The sequence below is a fragment of the Phyllobates terribilis genome, unplaced genomic scaffold, assembly GCF_046119375.1.
Source record: "Phyllobates terribilis strain yellow unplaced genomic scaffold, ASM4611937v1 Scaffold_1__5_contigs__length_1240528914, whole genome shotgun sequence".
Classification (NCBI taxonomy): domain Eukaryota; kingdom Metazoa; phylum Chordata; class Amphibia; order Anura; family Dendrobatidae; genus Phyllobates; species Phyllobates terribilis.
Genome location: NW_027362761.1, coordinates 619578745 through 619581028, shown reverse-complemented (window position 1 = coordinate 619581028; position 2284 = coordinate 619578745). Strand labels below are relative to the sequence as shown.

Sequence of the window (2284 nt, the reverse complement as noted above, 5' to 3'; positions counted from 1 at the left end):
GGAGGGGGTGAACATCTATGTCAGGCAAATATGGATGAACATTTTCCTGACATTAATATTTCCCTGGCACATAGTATAATACTGGTACTGCTCATTCTGTGGTATGATCCTTCTATTACTGTAATGTGATACGTGCAGCTTCTATTCTATAGTATAATACTCATACTGGAATGATAGTAGATGCCCTGCAGATAATCAGGACAAACCCCTTTCCAGGCCACAGTTTGGAGGAAATGCTGAGCTCAGCACATTGTGTAATAGTGTAAAGGTCTCTGGCAGAGCGTACAGCAGGACCTGGACCTCGAGCCATTCTCCCGTCCGTGTGAATGGCTATGAGAACAGCTTGGCTTCTGTGGGTTATGCTCTGTGTCCTCGTCTTCACAACCTTCCTTCTGTGGGGCAGATTTCTAGCAATGATGGAGGCCGGACAGTTACTTCTCATGTTTCCTCGTGTTCCCCGCAGACCAGGAGTGGACTTCTCCAGCCTGTCCTCGGCAGACCTTCCAGAGCTGGCGTGCCAATCTGATCTAGGCCTCCTTATTCTGGTGACCTCACATACTAGTCACCATGCTTCTAGGTCAGCCATCCGGAAAACATGGGCACAGAAAACCAAAGGCTCTATCCACCCATGGCAGGTGGTTTTCTTAGTGGGACGTCCAGTAGATGTGATGCTAGACTGGCATATGCATAAGGAGCATGAGATTTACAGAGATATCCTCATGGGCAACTACGTGGACAGCTACCGAAACCTTACCTTAAAAGTCATGCATGGCATAAACTGGGCAGTGGAGAGATGCCAGCCGGCCTACATTCTGAAGACTGATGATGATTGCTACATAAACACACAGCGACTTCCAGCTTTTCTGAGCAAACAAAGTCCTAGCAGCCAGCTGTACGTTGGCTCAATCTTCCCAGAAGACAAGAGAATGGTGATACGGGATCCATCCAGCAAATGGTATGTTTCCTATGGAGACTATGAGTCTGACGTGTACCCACCCTATGCCAGTGGGATTGGCTATATCCTGTCCTTAGACGCTGCTCGGATGATATTACAAAAAGCCCAGACGACTGCACCGCTCCCTGTGGAGGACGCGTATGTCGGCATCTTAGCTGACAGAGTGCAGATCAGACCATTGTCGAGTGCCAGGTTTGCCAAACACAACGCCAAATGGAGCGTTTGTAACTACCGATATTTAATGGTGATCCATGGACTGTCACCAGAGGAGCAGGATCCGACACACAAGAAGGTCCTGAGCACAAGGACCGCCTGTACCCACAGCATGGAGGCCACACACTGGAAATAAAGGACGGTCACTTATCACATCAAACTCCCAGCAGATCCCAGACCGACAGCGGCTGATGGACGGACAGTGCACAGTACAACGTCTACTGGGTGTTCTCTGTATTCTCCATGGACGGACACTGCACAGTACCACTTCTCCTGTCCTGTATATATTTGCTGCACAGTACAACGTCTACTGGGTGTTCTCTGTAGTCTCCATGGACGGACACTGCAAAGTCCCACTCAATATTGCGTATAATTCACAGTACCTATATTATTCTGTATATATACTGTATGTGTACTGCACAGTACCACGTCTCCTATTCTGTATACTGTGTATAATTCTCAGTATCTCTATTATTCTGTATATACACTATATGCTGCACAGTACAACTTCTCCTGTCCTATTTATATATACACAGCACAGTACCACTTCTCCTGCCCTGTATATATACACTGCACAGTACCACTCCTCCTGTCCTGTATATATTTGCTGCACAGTACCACTCCTCCTGTCCTGTATATATACACTGCACAGTACCACTCCTCCTGTCCTGTATATATACACTGCACAGTACCACTCCTCCTGTCCTGTATATATATACACTGCACAGTACCACTCCTCCTGTATATATACACTGCACAGTACCATTCTCCTGTCCTGTATATATATACACTGTACAGTACCACTCCTCCTGTCCTGTATATATACACTGCACAGTACCACTCCTCCTGTCCTGTATATATACACTGCACAGTACCACTCCTCCTGTCCTGTATATATACACTGCTCAGTACCACTTCTCCTGTCCTGTATATATATATACACTGCACAGTACCACTCCTCCTGTCCTGTATATATACATTGCACAGTACCACTCCTCCTGTATATATACACTGCACAGTACCACTTCTCCTGTCCTGTATATATATACACTGCACAGTACCACTCCTCCTGTCCTGTATATATACACTGCACAGTACCACTCCTCCTGTCCTGTA

At 46.6% G+C, this 2284-nt stretch overlaps 1 protein-coding gene across 1 annotated transcript; it reads left to right on the top strand.

Moving 5' to 3' along the window:
• Nucleotides 1-265: 265 nt before the first annotated feature.
• LOC141169747 (beta-1,3-galactosyltransferase 5-like) lies at nucleotides 266-1651 on the top strand. The gene has a single exon (XM_073655119.1). The coding sequence runs from the start codon at nucleotides 327-329 to the stop codon at nucleotides 1302-1304; it is 978 nt and encodes a 325-aa protein (XP_073511220.1). The 5' UTR covers nucleotides 266-326; the 3' UTR covers nucleotides 1305-1651.
• The last annotated feature ends 633 nt before the right edge of the window (nucleotides 1652-2284 follow it).